The following is a 21029-nucleotide window of genomic DNA, read 5'->3' on the forward strand; positions in this document are numbered from 1 at the left end:
CCTTTCTCTCTGTCTTCTCTTTCTATGGCTCCTATAATGTGAATGCCAGTACACTTGATGTTGTCTCTGAGGTCTCTGAAACTCTCCATGTTTCTTTTCATCCTTTTTTTTTTTTCTGTTCAATTTCAGTAATTTCCACTATACTTTCAGCCCACTGAACTGTTCCTCTCTATCATCTAATCTACTGTTGATTCCTTCTAGTGTACTTTTTATTTCAGTTGTTGTATTCTTTAGCTCTCTTTGGTTGTTGGCGCGGGAGGTCTTAAGGCAGCTGGCCTGCTGGTGGGTGGAGCTGTGTCCCTGTGCTAATAAGCTGTATTCCAAAATGGTGCTTTCAAGAACTAATGTCCTTGTGGTAGAACAAGCTCCCATTAGTGGCTGCCCCCAGTGTCTAAGTTCCCAGTGTGAGCTCCAGTTGCCTCCTCCCTCTCCGGGAAGCTCTCCAAGATCAGCAGGTATTCTGACCCAGGTTCCTTTCAAATTACTGCTTTTCCCTGGGTCCCAGAGTGTGTGAAATTTTGTGTGCACCCTTTAAGAGTGGAGTTTCTATTTCCCACAGCCCTCTGGCCAAAAATGAGCCCTGCTAGCCTCCAAAGCGAAACTTTCAAGGGGCTCTTCTTCACCGTGCTGGCGAGCCTGACATGGGGCCTGGACCCCTCGCTTCTTGGGGAGAACCTCAGCAATTGTAATAATCCTCCAGTTTGTGGGTCACCCCTCCTCGGGTGAGGGGGTGGTAATAGGTTTTGACTTTGTTGTGTCTTCTTCCCTCCTACCTATTTTGCCATGGTTCCTTTATATCTTTAGTTGTAGAAGGTCTTTTCTGCTAATTTTCCAGCCTTACTCATCAATCATTGCTCTGTAAATGATTATAGTTTTGGTGTGCCCATGTGAGGAGATGAGCTCAGAGTCTTCCTACTCTGTCATCTTGGCCACTGCCCTCCTCTGCAGACTTTTAGGCATAGAAAAAAATGTACCTCATTGGTTATACACCTATATTTCTAACTAGGTACAAGGATATTTTTCTTTTCATGCAATCTAAAAGGCTTTATAATATATAAAGGGTTTTTTAAATCTTTCTAGTCCCAGGGGATAACTACAAACTTAATTTTTTCTTATTCAGAGGACTATTTACTAAAATAAGATTACTTGGCTGGGTGTTTTTAAATCTTTTGAATCATATGACCATGTTTATTTTATAATTAATGCAAGATGAACATTAATTAAAGTTCTGAGTATTTCTCTGATACTCAATCTCTTTAAAGTATCATATGTAAACTCCAGATGTGTTTTTTTTTTTTTAAGTATTGTAAGTTGATGTACTTAGTAGAGTCCTCGGTTCTCCATAAAACGGATTTGGGGTCATGGGTTCTTATCCTGGGGAGTGGATTGGTTTCAAGATATAAACTCCTTAAAATCATATGTAAGATTTTACATATATGTATTTATGTTCATTCTTCTAGAGAGAAGATCCATAGTTTTCCTCATATTCTCAAAAGGTTCCAACACCCTAAAAAGGTTAAGAACTGATCTAGCCCATGTCCCCTTGTCTGTACATTTACTGTAACTTTAGATGAGAAAAGCTGACTTGCTGAAGGTGACACAGCTACCGGATGGTGGGCTGTCTCATTGCAAAGCCTGGACTGTTTTGTATGGCACTAAGCTATCTCTCATGCATAATATTTGTAGACCACAGTTGAGCTTTGTTTAAATATATAATACTTTCAAATTTTAAAGTATCATTCTTAGGTCATTTTCCAAAGTTCCTAGTAAAATAAGCATTAACCTAAGTACATCAAAGCTTGACCAATAATAGGCATACTCCTGAATTGGAAAAGATTATTATTTTTATTTATCATTTGCATAGTGTATGAATTCCACAATCTGTCTTTAACACATGTATTAATAAATCTGTGTGACAAAAATTTCTCAAGAAAAAAGCTGGAAGTGGGGGGAGTAGAATGAGAATCAAAATGGAATTTTTTTGTCTTTTTGGTACTTATTAAGGTTTCTTTACCTGTACATGATGTATCGTTTATATGATGTTATTGTTCTTGATACTTGGTTTCTTTTCAAGCTATAACAGTGTCTTGTCTTTATTTTTAGGCAAGCCAAAATTCTTTTCGGATAGAATATGATACCTTTGGTGAACTCAAGGTCCCAAATGATAAGTATTACGGCGCCCAGACTGTGAGGTCGACAATGAACTTTAAGATTGGAGGGGTGACAGAACGCATGCCAGTAAGTGGCTTTTGTGGAAATGTTGGCTTATTTTGGATGAACTAGGCATTATTCAGTGAGTCACCTTACCTTATAAATAAGTATTTTACATAGTTAAAATGTAAAGTTATTAGAGAACTGGCTTTGTGAATAATAAGATGTTTCTCTCTCAGTAAGGTGTCAAAGAACTTTTTGAAGTTTAGTGTACTAATATCTTGAGCTATGACTTTGAGTATTTTGGATTTTTGATAGAACTAAGTGATTTGTCTTTCATTCTTGTTTGGATTTTTCGTATTTTTACTAGAATTTTGCAGTTTGTAAGCATTTTTAATTTTGATACTTAATTTTTTAACTGATTTTTCAAAATGATTTAAAAGAAAACCAATTTTTCTTTAATATTATACTTTATCTATCTTGGCTTCAGTTTGTAGAAAAGTATACGCAAATTCATAAAAATATTTGACTATTTGTCATGATGTCTGGCATATAATAGGTAATATGTAAGTATTTGTTCATTGCTACATGAATGATTTAATGATTAGAAAAGTTTCTACCATATTTCATTAAATCCTTAGATTAGAACTGATCCTCAATTAGAACTGATATGTACTACTAAGAAAGAAAAAGTCTGCCAATTAAAGTTGTGACATGTCATTGATTGTAAGATGCATCTTGATTTCAGGGATGTTAAAGTGTGAAAAGAATTGATGGAATATATTACATATCCTACTGGAGCCCAACTAGGGTATGAAAAATAGTGTAGGAATGCAGGATAGGCTAGTAAGCCTAGAAGTAGCCAGGCTTCATCTGGTGAGATACTGTTTAACATTTATCTTCTAAATATACTTTTTATCTTACAATAATTTTAACTTCCGTATTTTAGCTCATTACTAAGGCTTCAAGACTGAATCTTGACAGGTTCATACAATTTCCCAAGAGGCAGCTGAATCTTCTTAGAAGAATCTCTCTGTTATTGCCACCCACAGCCAGTTTAATGGTGAGGTAAACATAGGGTCAGACTACATGGTTGGGAGACAGAGGGTAGCAGATCCTAAAGTATTCTCATATAGTTCAACTCCTGGGATTAAAGAGATCAGTCTTAACCAGTATTGACTGGAGTAAGCATGGCTCATTTTTGATTTTCCTGCTTCAACCAGCAAGGTGTGTGGTTCTGGGAGTGTGTGATTGCTGCTGCCGCTGCTGTCCCAGAGATAGAGAAGTTGTTTGGATTTGGACATGTATCTGTGAAACATGGATACGTGGGTTATCGATTTTTTTCACATTTGGCTTCATCTGGATTAATTTCCTGAACTATGTTAAATATAAAGCAGACTGTGCCTTGAACTAAGTAGTATGATTAAACCCAACCTTTTGTACCTCAGGTCCATAGGAAAATAAAACCAAAAAAGATTATGAACTGCTATGTGAGTAAATGAAGAATAATGAGACCCTTCTTTCATCTCCAACGATACATTTACTATTTTGTTTTAATAGTGTCCAGTGAAACTCTCTGCTGTGACCTTTGTTCATTTTCATGAGTCCACAATCACTGTGGGGTCAGTCACTCCATTCTAGTAGCCTGAGTTGATTGGCATTTGGTTGTGACTTTGACAGTGGTTTAACCCACTGCAGTGTTCCTGTAGAAAATTAAATTCCCATTTGTTTTCATGTGTAAAGTTTTAAAGCTTCTAATCTTTTGTGCCATATATCTCCATTTCATTTGGGTAAAACACTTGTAATGTTTTAATTTTAATTTCTTAAAATTCAAAGTAAAAATGTTTTGTTTTTATTTCCTTTTGTTTGCCCTTCAGTTTATCCTCTGTGTGACCCAGGTTCAGTGTGTCTTACTCATCACTTTTTGTTGTTTTTCCACTTTTATTTTCCTCTAAGGACTATAGCTTCTCCTTTACAAATTTATCCCTCTCTTCCTCACCCTTCCTTTCTTCCTTCTTTCTCATTCAAACCTGGTATGGTATCTAAATCACAGTCTGTATTATTAACTTTGACAAGAACACATAATTTATTTATCTTGCAGAAACCAGGTATTTCATTGAAACCTCATCAAAATTTACTCAATTTATCCTTTTAAATTTTATGAGGTGCTTTGGAGTAGAAAGTGAAAAGATCTGCAAACTCAAAGGGTTTGATATATGGTTATATATATCAGAGAAGCTATCACCTTTAAGTCTGTAGAACTCTGGGTTTTTAAAAAAAATTATTCTGAGAGAAATTTCCAGTGACTTATTGAGTGTCAAGGCTTCACTGACTAACTAAAATACCATGTTTTTTGGCTTTGGGATGAAATGATACCCATTCAGTAACTGGGTATTTCATACTAATTAGCAGTTAAATATATTATTTCTTTTTATTATTTATTTGTTTATTTAGTTGAGGTATAATTTACATATAACATTAGTTTCAGGTGTACAACATAATGATTCAATATTTGTATACATTGCAGAATGATCACCACAGTAAGTCTAGTTACTAGTAACATGTCTAGTAACATCCATCACTATACGTAGTTACAAGAAAATTTTTTTTCTTGTGATGAGGACTTTTAAAATCTCTTTGCAACTTTCAAATATGCAATACAGTATTATTAACTATACTTACCATGCAATACATTACATCCCCATGATTTATTTATTTTATAACTGGAAGTTTGTACCTATTGACCTCCTTTATACATTTTGTCCACCCCCTTCCCCTGGCAACCACCAGTTTGTTCTGTCTATGAGCTTGGTTTTCTGATTGTTGTTTGTTTTGTTTTTTAAATTCTACATATAAGTGGGATCATGTGGTATTTGTGTTTACCTGTCTGGCTTATTTCACTTGGCGTAATGCCCTCAAGGTCCATCCATGTTGTCACAAATGACAAGATTTCATTCTTTTTTTATGGCCAAGTAATATTCCATTGTATTTTTTACCACATCTTCTTTATCCATGCATTCATTGATGGATACAGGTTATTTCCATATCATGGCTATTGTAAATAATGCTGCTATGAACATGGGGATGCATATATCTTTTCGAATTAGTGTTTTCATTTTCAAGTAAATACCCAGTAGTGGAATTGCTGGGTCAGACAGTAGACGTATTTCAGTTTTTTGAGGAACCTCCATACTGTTTTCCAAAGTGGCTGCACCAATTTACATTCCTCCCAACAGCGCACAAGATTTCCCTTTTCTCCACATCCTCTCAAACACTTATTTGTTGTCTTTTTGATAATAGCCATTCTAACAGGTTTATGGTGGTATCTCATTGTGGTTTTGATTTGCATTTTTCTGGTGATTAGTGATGTTGAGCATCATTTTATGTATCTGTTGGCCATCTGTATATCTTCTTTGGAAAAATGTCTGTTCTCATCATCTGCCCATTTTTTAATCAGTTTGTTTCTTGCTACTGGGTAGTATGAGTTCTTTATATATTTTGAATGTTAACCCCTTATCAGATATATGATGTGCAAATATTTTCGTTCAGTAGGTTCCATTTTCTTTTCTTTTCTTTTTTTTTTTAAGGCAGCAGACTCTTTATTTGATGTGGTTTTAAAATACATCAAAATCAAGGCCCTGGCTGTTCTGCATACCAAAAGGAGACCAAAAAGTTGTCAGCACAGCTTCAAACAAATCTGGGCGGCCAGTTTGGGCCATAAGGGGAGCAGTTACAGGGACAGAAGGCAGCACCCCTCCCTCAGGCAGGTGCCTGGCTGTCCCTGGGGTGACCTCCTCTGTGCTGTGCAAGGTGAGAGGGCTAGAGCACCAACTCAGCAGGCCTCGCCCTCCCCCATAGACACCAGGGCAGCTCCACTGGCCTTCTGGTCAGCCTTCCACAGGGCCACCATGATGGGGGTGGAGGAGGGGAAATAACCATCTTTACAGACATAACATTCTCTTACAGAAAGTGCCTGAGCTCAGCCCATGGTCCAAAAACCTCACGGAAAACAGATTTTAAAAAGTACTGCTGACACCTCTCAGAATCTGGTGTACACAAAGCTCTCAGCTGGACAAGACCCTGAACGCAAATTACTGTCAGCATAGCCTCACCTGCTGTGGTCCCCTGCAGGAAAAGCTAGCAGTCTAAGAAACCAATACACAGCTCTTGGTCCTAAAACTGGGGCATAAGACCTGCCCCAGTGAGGAAGGAACTGGCCTTCACTCATGGATAGGCCACCTCTTCACCTGGCCCAGGACCCTGGCTGGTGTGGGCAGCACCCAGGAACCTGGGCTGAATTTGGAAAGCAGAGCAGCTGTAGTGGTTGATAAGATTTGATCAGTGGAGAGGAAGAAGAAGGGGATCCCCATCCGTAGCCTGGCCTGGATGCCTAGAGACAGACGGCTAGAGGTGAGAGCAGAGGTTCTACCCTGCACAGCTGGGGCCATCTTGCTCACTGTAGCTCCACAGCAGCTAGACTTGGTTTCTGAGCATTGCTGTCCTGTGCGGCTGTGATTTCCCACACCACACTGGACTCCAACAGTCCCCTCCCTGCCAACATTAGGACTTTAAGAGGTAACTGAAGTGGGGCAGGCAATCATGTGGGCTACTGCAAGCCTTCCTGCTGGGGGCAGGCAGAAACTTATGCCTCTTCCCCGTGCTTCATTAGCCCAGCAAACCCCGTATGGGATTGGCAGCTCTTATGTTCCTCAGCAGAGTAGAGTAGTATCCCCTCAGCCAGGGATGGCAAATAGGTCTCAACACTTATAGTGGCTGCTGGGGGAATCTTGAGAAATGAGAATATATACCAGGGATTTAGCAGGAAATACTCTGAAGCAGATTAGTGGTACCTACCATGGGGGAAGAGGGGAAATGATGTGCCATTCATTTGCCATCTCTGGTCTAAGTCCTAACATAATTCAGGAGTACTCTTCATGAACTTAATGATCTGAAGGATTTAAGTTAAGGGCTGAAAGAGTAGGCTATTTGTATAAGATAATGAATCGACTTCAAGGAAATACAGGAAGAAGCAAAAACTCAAGCATCTGATTCATCTTGGTCTGTGGCTCCCTCAGCTACACTGAAGCTGAGCCCCAGATGGAGATGGAGTTACAATACCCCAAGCCCAGTGTAGCCCTGCTTCCTGACCCAAGACTCATTCTGCTGTTCCAGAACATTGTTCCGTACAAAGATTGGCTAATACTCTGGCAAGTTTGCAGTTAGCAGGACTTTCAGAGTATAGGGTATCATGTATAAGGGGTGGGAGTGGGGGTAGAGAAGGAACAGACATAACTATCTGCAGCCATTTTTGTGGATTTCTGGGGCTTAGTCAATGGCTGAGTCTCATCCTTATCCATAAGCTGTCAGACAAGAGCTGGGGGCTCCCACGTAAGAAGAAGTAAGATGTCAAGGAGGACATAGCTCTTATTACTTGGGCAACAGGATCAGAGCAAATCTCAAAAGATTGCACACTGCGGGTATGGGTGTAGGAAGCAGAAACAGACTCATAAAGCCAAGGGGACAGTTGGGCCCAGGGCCCAGCAAGTGCTGCATGGAGATAGTGGTGATGGCATCAGCAGTGGCCTCCCAAGATTGAAACCACAGGTAAGCTTGTGGCAAAGCCATCAGAAGCCCTTTCCTTTTTCTTACTCTAAACAATCTGATTTCATCAAGCAGGAAACCTCAGCACCAACATGGCAAAGGTACCAGGTGGGGTGCTGAGGGGGGTGGGACACTAGAGGCCAGGAACCCAGGCACCACCCCTAAAACACTCCTTCTTCCTCAGAAGATCCTCAATACAAACACTGTCACGTGCAAAACAAAAACAAAGGAAACAAAACAAAACCCAAAAACCTTTAGAAAGAATCCTTTGGGTGTCAATCATTTGTGCAGGCTAGAGAGGCACCTGTGAACGATAAGGCTGCTGTGAAACGTCATTGGCATGGTCCTGGCACTACCGGAGGGCAGAGGAAGTGGTGCCTGAGGGGCTCCCTACCAGCACATCGTCCCACACACAACATTCTCCAGGTCCCTTGTCCTAGACAGGGAAGCAGTTTCACCGCTGGCTTTGAGCGCCCAATCAGCACTCTGCCTGGCAACCCCTTTTCTAGGTCAAGAGAAGCAAAGGAGCTTCCAGGGAAGCTAGGAGAGCCAGAGCTGCCCAAGTCCTGCTAACAGGAGAAACACAGTCAAGGCCTGGGTGTGTCACCTGTCGTGAGCCCTGAAGGGCAGGGAGGGAGGGACTGAGCCTCAAATCGGGCAGCGAAACGCTCGAGTCACTTGTCCTGCCAGCATACTGTGACAGCAGCCGCAGATGACAGCTCCGCTTTAAGACTCTTCAGCTCACAGAAGAGCCACAGACTTCATGTGTACACACCCCCACCTCCAAGGCAAGCCCATTTTACACTTACAGGTATAAGTGTATGAGGCCTTGCCCATATGCCATATGTATGTAAAATTGACCCACAAAATCCAAAACTGCAGAGTCAGATGCCAGCCAGGTCAGAGCACCCTGGGCCTCAGTGGTGAGGGCCTCGCACAGGCCAGGCCTGGCTGGGCTGCTCACTCCCTTCCCAGCATGCCCCTGGCGCAGGCTCTCAGTGGTGGTGGAGGTAGGCTCCTGAAGCCCCGTTTGGCCTGATGCTTCCGTGCTCGGTGCTCCAGGGCAGCAAGAAGCTTCTGTGGCCCTTGGGGAGCTAGGTGCTTGGACCCTGGGCCCCTCAGCACCCTGTTCCTTGGAGGCATTGGCAGCCTCTGGCCTTCACACAGGGCCACTGTCAGTGAGGGGGCCCTGGCTTCCAGCACTCAGGTCCTGCACCCTCCAGCTGCCGCATTTTCATTTTTTTGACGTTTGCTTTGCTGTGAAGAGGCTTTCTAGTTCTGATGTAGTCCCATTTGTTTATTTTTGCTTTTGTTGCTTTTTCTTTTGGACTCCTCCAGAAGATCATTGCCAAGACTGACGTCAAGGAGCTTACTGCCTATGTTTTCTTCTAGGAGTTTTACGGTTTCAGATCTTAACGTTCAAGTCTTTAATCCATTTTGAGTTCATTTTTATGGATGGTATAAGATAGTGGTCCAGTTTCATTCTTTTGCATGTGGCCAGTTTTCCCAGCACCATTTTGCGACCTTTGTTTTTTTTATTATTATTATTTTTTAATTTATTTATTTATTTATTTATTTTTGGCTGTGTTGGGTCTTCGTTTCTGTGCGAGGGCTTTCTCTAGTTGCGGCAAGGGGGGGCCACTCTTCATCGTAGTGCGCGGGCCTCTCACTATCGCGGCCTCTCTTGTTGCGGAGCACAGGCTCCAGACGCGCAGGCTCAGTAGTTGTGGCTCACGGGCCCAGTTGCTCCGCGGCATGTGGGATCTTCCCAGACCAGGGCTCGAACCCGTGTCCCCTGCATTGGCAGGCGGATTCTCAACCACTGCACCACCAGGGAAGCCCGCTACCTTTATTTTATTTGCTATTTTTAGTTTTTTCTAGAGAGAAGGAAAAATTATAATGTAGCACGGGATCCAGTGAGGGGAAATAATGGTGTAGGCTGGTGAAATGATTATCATTTGATTTTAAATATATGAAATAAAAACATATACATTATAATGTCTTATAATAAATAGGACGAATGGTATATTATATATGTGTGAATGTGTGTATATGTGTGTGTGAGGCATACGTACATATCTATGAAAAGTCATTGTATTTGCTTTTGTTTGGTTCCCTAAACAAATAGATAAATGATGATTCTTGGTTTTTATATATCTATTTTTAATCTTTCTGTATATCCTAAACATTTTAGGGTCATAATGTTACTTAAGTTATTGTTTTATGTACAGTTTTTGTACCTGCATAAGATAGTAATCTTAAACTTTCATGCTTAACTAAAATTACAAATTTGAGATATTTTTCTGATTAACTCTAGATCCCAGTTATTAAAGCATTTGGCATCTTGAAGCGAGCAGCTGCTGAAGTAAACCAGGATTATGGTCTTGATCCAAAGATTGCTAATGCAATAATGAAGGCAGCAGATGAGGTAAGAGGTGATAAGTGTGTTTACTTAATGGCATCAGACCCATATTAACTGCTGGATAGTGATAAGTGCTGGCACGAGGAAAGGGGCACTGTGAATTCTTGAGTTAATGAGTTTCAACATAGGGTGGCAGCATTATTATTGGGTGAGGATATTAATATGGTGCTTAAAATATTGTGGCAAATTTTCTGGATGATTTTATACCTTTTATTTTTAATATTCTTTATTTTCCTTTATATAGTTTAAAGAAAACTTTTTGAAGAGATAATCTTTGAACTTATATATTTGATTTCTTGTTTTATGTATAGATGATTCCTTTTAAAGCTACTTGGTTATTTGATAATATGTGTGGAGAATGTAATTTCACTATTTCACTAATAACATAATTAATTGCTTACACAATTAAAGATAAGCAGTCAGAGATAACAGTTTAAAAGCTCTGAATATAATGTTGTTCATTGCAGTACTATTTATTATAACAGCTGCTTATGTAAGTTATATTGTGAAGCCATGGAAACTTAGTTTTTTAAAGAATGTCATAGAACAAAGCCTACCATATAAGAGGTGGGGAGGAAAGATTGTAAAATGCATGTATATTATGTTCCTAATTTTGTTTTGAAAAAATGAACAGAAAAACATGTTTTTTTCCATCTACATATATACTCCCATTGCTTGAAGTAGAGACTAGAAGGAGATGCCAAAATGCTAATCATTTTTATTTCTGAGGGTAAAACTATGATGACTATTATACTTTTCTTAGTTCTCAGAATTTTTTGCACTGATCACCTGTTATTTTTATACAACTAAGAAAAAAGTTTTACTTTAAAGTGAACCAGTTGTTTAAGGTAATAGATTTCTAAAGTGCATGCTGATTTTTTTTTAAGCTAAAATCATTCCAGAAGGTGAAGTTAAGCACCCACTCTCTTAGAAAGCTTATAATTCAAAAACTAACAAATTAACTAAAAGTACAAAAATATGACAAAAATAGGGACAAATGTAGACCATATTTATGTCTGTGCTTGGAGGTTGCTACTCATAGGACATGTGTGGGATGCAGTAGCTATTAGTGAACTCACACTGTTAAGTCACTCGTTCATTATCATGCTGACTCTGGCTGTAACATCTGTTGGATATTCCTGCTGAGTACCAACAGTAAATTTATCTAGAGACTTAACACATTTGCCAGCCTTAATGGGTGGGTGGGTCTGTCTATATTATTAGAGGGCAGTTGAGAAATAGGAGAAAGATATCTTTGATTCAGTTTTCATTTGGAATCAGTGAAATTGTTATACCATTCACAATAGATAATCTTTCACCTTTTAAAGTAGCAGTGGTTAGACTGCAGGAGCTTCAGTTTGCTGGACAACCACGAACTATGTGGCACCATCAATAGCATATGAAAAAAAGTGAATACCTTTAAAATAGTACTATAAGTAGTACCAACTTAATCATATTTGATTTAAATAGCTAAATGAATGTTTCTTATTTTTTAAAATTCATTTTTTAACATTTTGCTCTGCAGGTAGCTGAAGGTAAATTAAATGATCATTTTCCTCTCGTGGTATGGCAGACTGGATCAGGAACCCAGACAAATATGAATGTAAATGAAGTCATTAGCAATAGAGCAATTGAAATGCTAGGAGGTGAACTTGGCAGCAAGAAACCCGTGCATCCCAACGATCATGTTAATAAAAGCCAGGTCGGTATACGATCTCTTCTTTTCTTTGTTATAAATTGAAAAGAATCCTGAGATTTTCCCTGTAAAACAGGCATTAACTTTTGACAGGGAGTGTTCATTCTGCTTATATTCTTTAATGGAAAAGACTTCTTGTATGTCCTCCTTATTTCTTTTAGGAATCTTGAGTCTATGTCTTAAATTTTCATAAAAAGCACCTTTAGGGGAAAAAATCACTTTTAGGACACCTGAATTTAGTATATATGTATATTTTCGCTGTTTGATTTATATTTTAAAAACTCTTTCTTTTGAAATATAAAATTATTTATAAGAATTGCAAAGATATTTCAGAGTTCCTGTATACCCTTCACCCAGCTACCCTTAATATTAAATATTTTACATAACCCTGGTACATTTATCACACTAAGAAATTAACATTGGTACAATACTCTTAATTGAACAGGCTTTATTAGGATTTCCCTAGTTTTCTATTGATCTCCTTTTTCTCTTAACCAGGATCCAGTCCACGCTCCACATTGTATTTAGTCATCATATCCCCTTAGTCTCCTCTAATCTATGAGAGCTTGTCTTTTGTCTTTGTGATTTTTGAAAGCAGTGGCCAGGTATTTTATAGAATGTCCCTCAATATGGGTTTGTCTATTGTTTTCTCATGATTAGACTGAGACTGTGGATTTTTGGAAAGACTGTTATAGAAATGAAGGGCTCTTCTGGCATCGTATCAGGGTACATGATAGCAACATGACTTGGTACTGGTGATGTTAACTTGAATCACTTGGTTAAGATGGTGTCTCCCTGGTTTCTCCATCTTCTATTCTCTATTTGGTAGAAGTAAGCCACTGTGTCCAGCCTATACTCCAGCTACTACACTTAAGCTCCACTTCCTAAAGGGAGGAGTATCAAGAAATTTTTGGACATGTGTTAAGATCACCACAGAATTAATAGAGAACTTTGAGGCTATGCAAATAGCCTCTTTCTCCTTAAACTTTTGCCTATTAATTTTAACATTCATCAGTGGGTCTTGCCAAAAACAATTACTACATTAGTGTTTCAGTAGTGATTTTCTGTTTCCCTCATTCTTTCTACATTTATTAATTGAAATTTTTCTGTAAGGAATACTGTCTTCTCTCTCCCCTGACATTTATTTATTTAATCATTTATGTATATCAGTATGAATTCATTAATATTTTTTTCTTAAGGTTATAATCCAGTATTTTTGGTATTTATATTGCTACTCATATTGTTGCCACAAAGCCACAGCTTGTTGGCTCCTGTGTCCTTTGGACATGCCACCATCCTTTTTTTTTTAAGGCACTTATTAATTTTTTGCACTACAGGATGCTCCAGGCTTCTCATCTTGTATTTTTCCTGCCCCAGCCCTCATAAGCACTCATTTTTCCAAAGAGCTCTTGGAGGATCTTATCACATTGGGAAGTGATATTTAGAAACCAAGATCTGGGTTCTGAGTATAATTTAATATATTTTTAAGTAGTGAGGAAGTTTTTTCACATAAATCCATTGTATGAAGGATTTTGCAAACCGAAGGCTTGCCTTTAAATATGAGTTTATCTTTTACATATACTGAAGTCTGAAATCTACTTCAGAATAATCTAGTGTGTATGGTCAGATGGAGGAGTGAGGTGGAGTTACAGATGAAACAAGATTGGCTATATGCTAATTGTTTGAATTCAGGTGGTAGATACATGAGTGTTCATTATACCATTCATCCTACTTTTGTAAGTAGTTGGATAATGTCCATAATACAAAGTTTAACAAATGAGTAATGAATATATTTTTTAAAATAGCATCGTAATTTACAAGTATGGGTTTACAGTTGAGGAAAGAGCATGGAATTTAGACTACCTGGTCAGGTCCCAGTTCTGCCAACCATAAATATTTTGGCAAGTCACATAATTTCTTTGACAGTTTAGCTTTTCTATTTTTAAAGTGGTGACCTACCTCACAGAATTTTCCTCAAGTTTAGTAAAGGAAGAAGTGTTTGTGAAAGACTGTATGTGCTATTTAACTGTAAGATATTTTATTATTGCTATCCTTACATACATTTGCTAGTTGTACTTCTCTATGTCTTGCTGTCATTTCTTAGCAGGCAGATATAGTAATATATAATACATTCATTGTAGGTGGTATATGTAATACAGTCCTAAATACCTTCCACAAAGGAAATCAGGTTGTTGCTTCTTATTTGATCCTAAGTGACTTGCCACAGGTAAATATAATTGAGTACTAAATATGCCAAGTTTTGAGTAGTCATTTAGTGAGATTTTTAATTGAGGCATTCAAGTTTGGTTTATTTTTGCCTCTGATTTAACATTTTACATTTCTTTTGAAAATTTTCCAACAGAGCTCAAATGATACTTTTCCCACAGCAATGCATATTGCTGCTGCAATAGAAGTTCATGAAGTACTGCTACCAGGACTACAGAAGCTACATGATGCCCTTGATGCAAAATCCAAAGAATTTGCCCAGATCATCAAAATTGGGCGTACTCATACACAGGATGCTGTTCCACTTACTCTTGGGCAGGTATATTGCGTGCGATTAGATTTGGTTCAATTGCGGGCTTGGTACAAATGGCCAGCATGTTACCCTCTAAATCACACTGGTTTAAAAGGCCAAATTTATAACAATTCAGTTCAGTGACAGATGATTCTGCATTAACCAGTCAGTAGTTTTTATTGGTATCCACTCAGAAGAGCAGAGCATACTGGCTATGAGCCAGACTCCACATCAGTCTACTTGAGTTCAAATCTTAGCTTCGCTATGTGCAAACTATTGGACCTTAGGAAAATTATTTAGCCTTTCTGTGCATCAGTTTTCTGAGCTGTAGAATGAGGAAAATATCTCTTTCATAGGATAGTTAGGAGGTTCAAATAAGCTGATTCATGTAGAGTGTTTAGAACAATCCCTGACACATTATAAGCACCTGTTGGTGTTAGCTGTCATCATCATCTTCATCAGTATCATTATCATAATTTCTTCCATTGTCTCTCTTACTCAAAATTAGTAAGTTCTTTAAAAATTAATTTTAAAATGATTAAATGGGGCATATCTTACTCTTTAAAATTGTTTTGGCCACATGTAAAAGAGGTATTACTCTCTTTTCCAAAATACCAGAAAGTATTTTTATGTTTCTTTATTGATACTTTAAAGAATGCCTAATAGTATACATTGCAAAGGAAATACAAGGAACAGTTTTTGTCTCAGTAAGTTCACTCCAGTTTGGGAGGTAGGACATATGCAAATTCTATATCAAGTATCAAAGGATAGGTATCCAATAACAGTATTTTTGTAGAAATTCAGGTGAGGGAGAGAGTTTGGCTGCTGGTTATTTGGAAAGATTTCATTTGTAGTTTTGTTCAGATGACAGCAAACACTGAAGAAAAACTTGATCATTTACCTTAACTTTATCATGGAAGGAATGAGGAAAACTGGAAGTGATTAATTGACCTACAGATGATATGAATAAATTGAGCTTGCTAAATTAAGTTGTTTCTTAGGCTGTATTGTATTTCTCTTTACATCATCGGCTCTTAGTACCATGCATAATTTCTAAGGAGATACAGTATATGTTCTTGAAACTTTTGAGTATCCCTCTGGATACTCCCTTTTTTGTGTGTTACATGTAGGAAAACCATTATATGCTGAAGTCCAGTTGGGCCATTTACTCAGCCTCCTATGTAAAATCATCATTCTTCGTATTATGACAGAAAGTTTTATTTTTCTCTTTGATTTTATCTTATCAGAAGCATTTATACTTGCTTTTATTGTAATTGTCTTTTGAGGTTTTTGAGCGCAGTTTTTTCCTCAATAAAAATATATTCCTGAAGTGAATCCAGCTGGTATATATGTAAGTGATGTTAGATCAGATGGATCAAGTCTACCTGAAAGGAGTTGTACCTTCTAAAACGTTTTCTTTAGAGCAGTGTGAAATCCTAGTACTAATCAAAAGTATTCATGATTTTTCAGTGTTTTTAGGCAGGAGAAAAAGATTTAGTGTAACCGTATATCCCGGCTTGCTCAGTTGAGTTCCAGTTTATGCCTTCTGTCCCTGCATAATTCTTGATAGGGCCCTTGCTATGTTCTAAACATGATCAATTCTGTGGTTACTTTACTTAAAGGATGTTATACTTTGTGAACCAGTGTGGCATTAATAGCAGAATTAAAATGCATCTTGAAGCTATAGTCTTAACTCTACCTGTTACCTTCTTGTGCTGTTCAGTGAGTCACGTAGCTTCTTGAGTCCCTGTAAAACATCCTCAAATTCCATATCAGGTTTTTTAACTGAAATTGTATGGAGGATATTTCTATGTTTGCATTTTTCTTGAGGGGATTCAGTTTTTTTCTTTCTCAGAGTTGTTTGAGATACACCAAAAAATAAATAATTTACAAATAAACTGATAATTTAATCTAGTAAAGTTTTTTTTTAAATTTCCTGTGTTGTTTTTCTTTGCTTTCTATTAAAAGACTAGTTTATAAATAGGCCACATGTTATCAGTGGCATTGTCTACCTGATAGGTTTATAAATTCTCTTTCTCTCCTATTCTTTGTTTATCATATGAATTAAATAATACAATTACCACTTGAGTAGCTTCTAATTTTGTACCTGAAACGTGTTTTTTAAAAACTTGAATTTAATGTAGTTAGAGTAACTTGTATGCCATTAGAAAATTATATGTTCTCACCTTAATTTCTTTTGCTTTTCAGGAATTTAGTGGTTATGTTCAACAAGTGAAATATGCAACAACAAGAATAAAAGGTGCCATGCCAAGAATCTACGAGCTCGCAGCTGGAGGCACTGCTGTCGGTACTGGTTTAAATACTAGAATTGGCTTTGCAGAAAAGGTTGCCGCAAAAGTGGCTGCACTCACAGGTAGGTGATAACACGGTTTATTACTCATTTCCATTATACTAGTCTGTATTTTTCTGGGTGTTTCTGCTTTGAATTCTTAACACATTTAAAGTTAGAAATAATATTTTCCCATCAAACATGTACTTTGTGTCTATTTCAGAAGTTGTAATGTTAACCTTCTGCTTTTTAAAAGTTTTCCATTTGTAAGTTCATACAGCATGTAATTATTAAAATCTGTCAGTGCTAACTTTGCTTACTATCTGGTAGTATTCAATTATTTTCCATTTAAAGCTGTTTTGAATACTCATTTTCAAAGCAGGAGGAATCAACTGATGGTTGAGAAATTCATTTGAATGACAAATACGTTAGAGATTGACAGGCTTAATTTCTTTTTTTCCTATGGCATGCTGTGACATTTCTTTTAATTAATGACCTTTTTGAATTCTCTTTCCTTTAGTAGAGTACTGTGCTCTTGATAATGATAACTGTTATTAGAGCTATTATCTCCAGAAAACTCTTATTAAGACGCAGATATTACCAGAGAGTTAGGGTACAGATAATTATACAATGCTCATTATTGCTTACTAGCAGAGATTTTTTTTTTAATCAAATTTTAATCAAGAAGAACTGTATTATGGGGTTTAGAATATGTAGATTTTTAAAAATTTGAACATGGGAGAGATTGAGAATGTCTTAACTCATTTTGACTCCCTAATCTCTCAGAGGACCTTGTGGGTCCTGGCTAGAGAAGAGAATAGAACACCTAAAATGGGGGGGAAATTGTACTAGGAAAGGAGTGTGGAATAAAGCAGAGTGAATTTTACCTACTTTTCCTCTTTACTCAAGCATAGTCAGGCATCATACACAGGTGTTTGCAGTAGGATAATGTTTTTTCTTTCAATATTTTATATTTCTTTCAACATTCATTGTACTTGTTCTTTTCATCTTTTAAATGTGCTAGTATCATCAGATTTTCTACCCCTTTAGGACTTCTTGAAGAAATGTAGACAAAGCTTGAGTCTTAAGCATTTTTTTCTGAAGTAAAATTTTTATTCTGTTCTTTTTTTGCTTTTCATATACTGGCACTTTCTTTTTTTTTTTTTTTAATTTATTTATTTATGGCCGTGTTGGGTCTTCGTTTCTGTGCGAGAGTTTTCTCTAGTTGTGGCAAGCGGGGGCCACTCTTCATCGCAGTGCGCGGGCCTCTCACTATCGCAGCCTCTCCTGTTGCGGAGCACAGGCTCCAGACGCGCAGGCTCAGCAATTGTGGCTCATGGGCCCAGTTGCTCCGCGGCATGTGGGATCCTCCCAGACCAGGGCTCGAACCCGTGTCCCCTGCATTGGCAGGCAGATTCTCAACCACTGCGCCACCAGGGAAGCCCCCTATACTGGCACTTTCTGTTTAACTTGCTGATATTAGAAAAACGTTTAATTTTACCTGTTAACTAATGTAGGTTATTATTTTTTCTTCAGGCTTGCCTTTTGTCACAGCTCCAAATAAATTTGAAGCTCTGGCTGCTCATGATGCTTTGGTTGAACTCAGTGGAGCCATGAACACTACCGCTTGCAGTCTGATGAAGATTGCAAATGATATTCGTTTTCTGGGTTCTGGTCCTCGCTCAGGTCTGGGAGAACTGATTTTGCCTGAAAATGAACCAGGAAGCAGTATCATGCCAGGTAATCACATAGCTGGTAAATGTTAGAACTGGAACTTGACTAGAACCCAAGCATTCTCATCTGCAGAGCATATCTGCTTTTGTTTAACGTGATCTCAAAGTGGATGGGGACATGTGTAGTGCACTTGTTTCAGAATGTCTTTGTGGGCTACTTTTGATCAGGACTTCTGGGGACATCACCCAACAATATAGGAGAAAAGAATTTTAGTTAGCAGCATGTATTTTGATTTCCACCTTAGAAAATATGTAATAGTTCTATCTTTTACAATCCAAAGCAAATAGAATTCTAGAACAGGCTGTTAAAGTGGTCGGCATGGGGTGAATAAAGATGAATTACATCAAATGACTCTTATTTCATTTTTTGCTTTAGGTTTTGGCCAGTTAGGTAAGGGAGGCTCCACAGATATGGTTGGGACCTTGCTTTATTATATGTCTTACGTTATTTAATGAAGTTGGATTTCCTTCTTTTCTTGATGTCTGGATTCCAGTAAGTCATTTGGTGGACTCACTTGATATTCATGGAATCCAGTGGAGAAGTGTGAGCAGTACTGTTAGATGAATGTAGCTGGGTGAACAGTGACATTTAAGGAGTGCCTAATGAGTTGACTTCAGACTGGAGGGATATCTTGGCAGCAAGCTGAAGGGCTCTGCCCTTTCACCACTTTACTGGTGACTGAGGGTGAAGGTAGAGAATATGTGTTGATCATATTAGCAGATAAAGTTGAAATAGCAGTACATCAGATGACAGAGTCTAGATTCATAAGGGACTCTAGTTGGACTAAAACTGACAAGAGTGAAAAAGAAAGACCTGACTATAGATTCTTTTAGATCTAGGCATGTGTAGAATGAGAAAAGATCTGATTTTAAAGTATGTCATGTTGAAAAATGACATGAGTTCAGTTGATTGCAAATTCAAGGTGATTACCTAAAAAAGAGAAATGCAGAGTCACAGATAAGGAACTAATCTTCCCACTGTGTTGCTTTGTACTTGTCAGAGGAATCAGGGATGTTTGGTTCAAACTTGAGCTTGTCAGAGGAATGTTACAGGGTGGTAAGTTCTGGAAACTCAAATAGGAAAATTCCAGCTTAACATCAGTTTCCTCTGGGAAGCCTCCCGATGTTGGTGAGGTGCTTCTTTTATAGGTATTCCCATAGCAGGCTGCACTTCTCTGTATTGACCCCTTATCTATTATAATTGCCAGTTCTCTCTCCCTTGCCTCCGAGTTCTATGAGGGCAGGGGCTGCATCCTTCTTCCTCACTGTTGTATATTCAGTGCCTGGCTCCATAAATATTTCTAGAGTGCATGTAAGCCATGAAGGTGAAAAGAACTATATTTACTGTGTAGTTGTAGGTACTCTACTTATTAGCCATTGCATGATTCAGAGTTTCTGGCTACATGGTTTGTTTCATTAAACAGCACTGATGGTTGGGACATTGCTTTAATATATGTCTTTATTTAATGAAGTTAGTTTTCCTTCTTCTCTTGATTATTTGATATAAAACCTAATCTTAAACTCATACTCGAAGCCACAAGTGTGTTTGATGTGATATCTCTCTTTGGTGGTTTTCTTGAAGGCAAGGTGAACCCCACCCAGTGTGAGGCAGTGACCATGGTTGCAGCCCAGGTCATGGGCAATCATGTCGCCATTACCATTGGAGGCAGCAGTGGACATTTTGAGTTGAATGTTTTCAAGCCATTGATGGTAAGCTTTAAATTTGATTTTTAATGTCTTTAACCGAAAGCTAGTTGTCTTGGTTTCTGTCTTTCATTAAGGTTTCTTACAATTCTTTAGGTACTTGGATAATATACGTAGCAGTTGGAAGTTAAACATATATTAATGTAAGAGGATTAATCCTGTATATTTAATTAGGTGACTTTTAGCTTAAGTAATTGGTGGTTTGCTTTTTATAATAGGAAGAAAAATTCTGGAAGTAGAGTATAGGTTTCGTTCTTTTCCCTCGCCACTGGGGATCCCAATTGCTAGAAATAAGTTCTAGTCTCCTCAGTTAAAAAAAAAAAAGAAAGAAACTCTCCTTCCAGCCTGTCTCCTTCTCATGCTGCTGCTTTCTTCCTCTCTCTGAATTCAGCCTTTTTAAAGAAATACCCACTCTCACTCTCATTTGCACTGCAGTCTGGCTTCCACCCCTGCACTTATGTTTGAATTGTTCTTGTAGCACTTGTGACCTCTTGAGTCCAACAGACATGCCATGGCTCTTAACTAACATCTGACCTTGACTTGTTGCTCCTTGAAACACACTTTGTCCTTGGTTTCTTCAGCACTTTCTCTCCAGTTCGCTTCCCTTTCTCAAGGCTTTCTTCCATTGGTTTTACTTTTCCACATACCTTGAAAACGTTGTGTCCACTCAATCTATTCTTTTTCCTTCATCTTTATGAAGACAGAACAAAATGGCATCATCTTTTATCCAGTTTCCCCAACTTCAGATAATGGAGCTATTATCATTTACAATCCTTTATTTGTGTGAAGTGTTATATCTAAGTATATATTAGAGGCTTATTTCCAGTTTGTGTCTGGTGTAAAGTCTGATTTTAATTTGATAAGAATATGCAAATAACAAATATTTAGTGTATTCATTCAGTGTATTCATCAAA

General features: G+C 38.0%; 1 protein-coding gene across 1 annotated transcript in view; it reads left to right on the forward strand.

Annotated features, from left to right (window-relative positions):
- FH (fumarate hydratase) overlaps positions 1–21029 on the forward strand; it is a 41256-nt gene that overhangs the window by 9937 nt on the left and 10290 nt on the right. The window contains exons 2-8 of the mRNA XM_061185422.1: positions 2104–2238; positions 10070–10180; positions 11700–11876; positions 14233–14415; positions 16597–16762; positions 18215–18418; positions 19994–20121. Of these exons, the coding sequence (XP_061041405.1) occupies positions 2104–2238; positions 10070–10180; positions 11700–11876; positions 14233–14415; positions 16597–16762; positions 18215–18418; positions 19994–20121 (1104 nt within the window). The remainder of the gene's footprint in view (positions 1–2103; positions 2239–10069; positions 10181–11699; positions 11877–14232; positions 14416–16596; positions 16763–18214; positions 18419–19993; positions 20122–21029) is intronic.

This window comes from Eubalaena glacialis, chromosome 3 (assembly GCF_028564815.1).
Source record: "Eubalaena glacialis isolate mEubGla1 chromosome 3, mEubGla1.1.hap2.+ XY, whole genome shotgun sequence".
Lineage (NCBI taxonomy): Eukaryota > Metazoa > Chordata > Mammalia > Artiodactyla > Balaenidae > Eubalaena > Eubalaena glacialis.